Source organism: Ylistrum balloti, unplaced genomic scaffold (assembly GCF_031769215.1).
Source record: "Ylistrum balloti isolate Yb309-2 unplaced genomic scaffold, AGI_CSIRO_Ybal_v1 Utg371546, whole genome shotgun sequence".
Taxonomy (NCBI): Eukaryota; Metazoa; Mollusca; class Bivalvia; order Pectinida; family Pectinidae; genus Ylistrum; species Ylistrum balloti.
Window position 1 is genome coordinate 87,565 of NW_026782796.1, and position 2,358 is coordinate 89,922.

The following is a 2,358-nucleotide window of genomic DNA, read 5'->3' on the forward strand; positions in this document are numbered from 1 at the left end:
TTAGAGTAGCTTTATCGACAACAGGTAAATGTTGTATATATCTAGCCTAGTTTCTCAATATGTAACAATACATAGATGTAACAGATCTTGTTATATCAAACCTTGTACATTTTTTCAATAGGTATCGATACATACATGTAGGTAAAATAAAATTTTGGTATACATTACCTTGTATAATTTCAAATTATACCAATATGTACATTCATATATAATATTAACCTTGTAAAGATTCATAGTTCCGTCTCCACACCCCAGCCACATCTCGTCATCCGCCATGGCGATGGACATCGGTATAGATTCAAGTTTGGGTAGGAGGGTCTGCATAGGAACGCAATCTCTGGACAGCAGCTGGACACAGTTAGTGAACCCTTCACAGATAATTATATTACCTACTGAGTCAAAGATGAAATCATTGATGAAATAATTATCATTCGGTTTGTAGGTAGTGGTATCAAACTTGTATTCTCGAGACATGACATTGTGGTGCCCTAGATACCGTGACCTTAACGTCAGGTCTTTATTAAAAAGAACCAGGTGATTGTTGTCTTTTTCTGTAGCATTGATCACTCCTATACTGTCGCCTGTGTTACTGATTCTTACTCTACTTGGCCACAGAAACAGGGCATCACCCCGTCTGTCATACTGAGCCCGATCTTTCTCTCGGCCACAGGGAGAGTATCGTACCAGTACACTTTCGCTGTTGAAAGAATCTTTGTAATCAACACTACTCCTCAGTGTTACATAGAGATCTCTATTGGGCGCAGTACAGATATCTCTCGGCATCAACTTTCCAGTAGAGAAGAGTGAAGTGATCTCTCCATTCGACAGTGTAAACTGTTTAATATCTCTATCCTCCTCTCCACATATCAACAGTGTATTGTCATTAACAACAGTCATACCACGAACCACGACATCAAAAAATATTGTTTTCTCTACCTTACCATGTTTATGTGCCAGCGTTATTTCCCTCCCTCTATGACGTCTTATCCAAACTTTTCCATCGGCACCGAAACATATATTCGATACTGAAATTGATTTTGAATGTTTCAATGTCAACTCCAAGACAAGTTTCGTATTCAAACGAAGTAGATTACCAACGAAATCAGATTCTTTCTTCGTTGATAACGACATAATTCGTGGTGCTTGAGCTCCCTGTAACGATGGTTCTTTCTCCATATCGGCACTGATACCCCCGAACATGAGCTCTAACTGACTGGTATTTATTTTTCCTGGAATAAACTCAATTGTTTCCAGTTCCGGTAAAGGTTTCGTTTGTACGTCAATATCTTTTAGCTTCTGTGACCTCTCTATCACACATAGATCATCTTTGCTGTCAATGAGATATTTTACTTCCTCTCTGTGTCGTCTCATGTTTTCCAGTTTTGCAGAGATATCATCGGAGACGTTTTGTAGTTTAACATAGTTACGTTGGAATTGAGTCTCGGATTGTGATATAAAGTTATCAGCCATCTTAGCAACAGATTCAATTATTTCCTCTCTGCTGTTGTTTATTCTTTTGATTATTTTGTTTTGGTTGTGTTCTTGTTGTGATTTTAGCTTCTGTGCCTCATCCAAGTCCACCTCTAAGCAGGACATCAATACAGATACTGTCTCCTCTTGTTTCTGTAGCTTTATTTTGATGTTATTTGCACTTGTTTTTGGTTTCTCGAAGACATGAGATTTGTGTTGCTCGTCCGCCATACAATCCACACAGACTAGTGTGGAATCACACGTGACACAGACCGAAATGATCTTATTACCCGGATGTTTTACACATTCCATATTTGATGTTGATACGTCAGTCATAAAGTGTTTAGATCTATCAGGTATGATCCCCAATTAATGTACACATCAACAACTGGGTATTTCCGGTAACTTCTTACATTGGAAACACTTCCTGTATCGTGTTTATATCCACATACATCACCGTTTCTAATCATAACAAGCTACATCGATATCAGAGCCATCCTGGCAGCATTCTCATCTGCGGACAGAAAATCCTAAAATAAGATCCTGTTAAGGTTATAGTATGAACTGTTCTAATTTTGGCGGATTTAATAGAAGGTGTGTTTATCCGTTATCACTACATAATCCATACTTCCTTATGACTAAGCCATACAATTCCGATGTCATTTGAAAATCAGAAGATCACTTTGTTGTTTAGCATTTGTTTCTGTTTTCGAATATAGCTATCACCAGTATCATTATGTTACCTAAAAACATTCAACTATCCTTACGTACACATTATATCACTATACCTCATTCATGTCCAAAACCTAGTCGTCTGTTTTCACCATGTCGTATTGACGCCATTTAAATATTTTTTGACAGTCACCATGCTTTATCGTATTATGCGTT

General features: G+C 37.7%; 1 protein-coding gene across 1 annotated transcript; it reads right to left on the minus strand.

The window, feature by feature from the left end:
* LOC132562916 (uncharacterized) lies at window positions 1-1,782 on the minus strand. Its single transcript, XM_060227693.1, has 2 exons — window positions 201-1,782; window positions 1-41 (listed from the first exon to the last, which is right to left on the minus strand). Exons 1-2 carry the CDS (start codon window positions 1,780-1,782, stop codon window positions 1-3), a joined length of 1,623 nt encoding a protein of 540 aa, XP_060083676.1.
* Window positions 1,783-2,358: the final 576 nt, after the last annotated feature.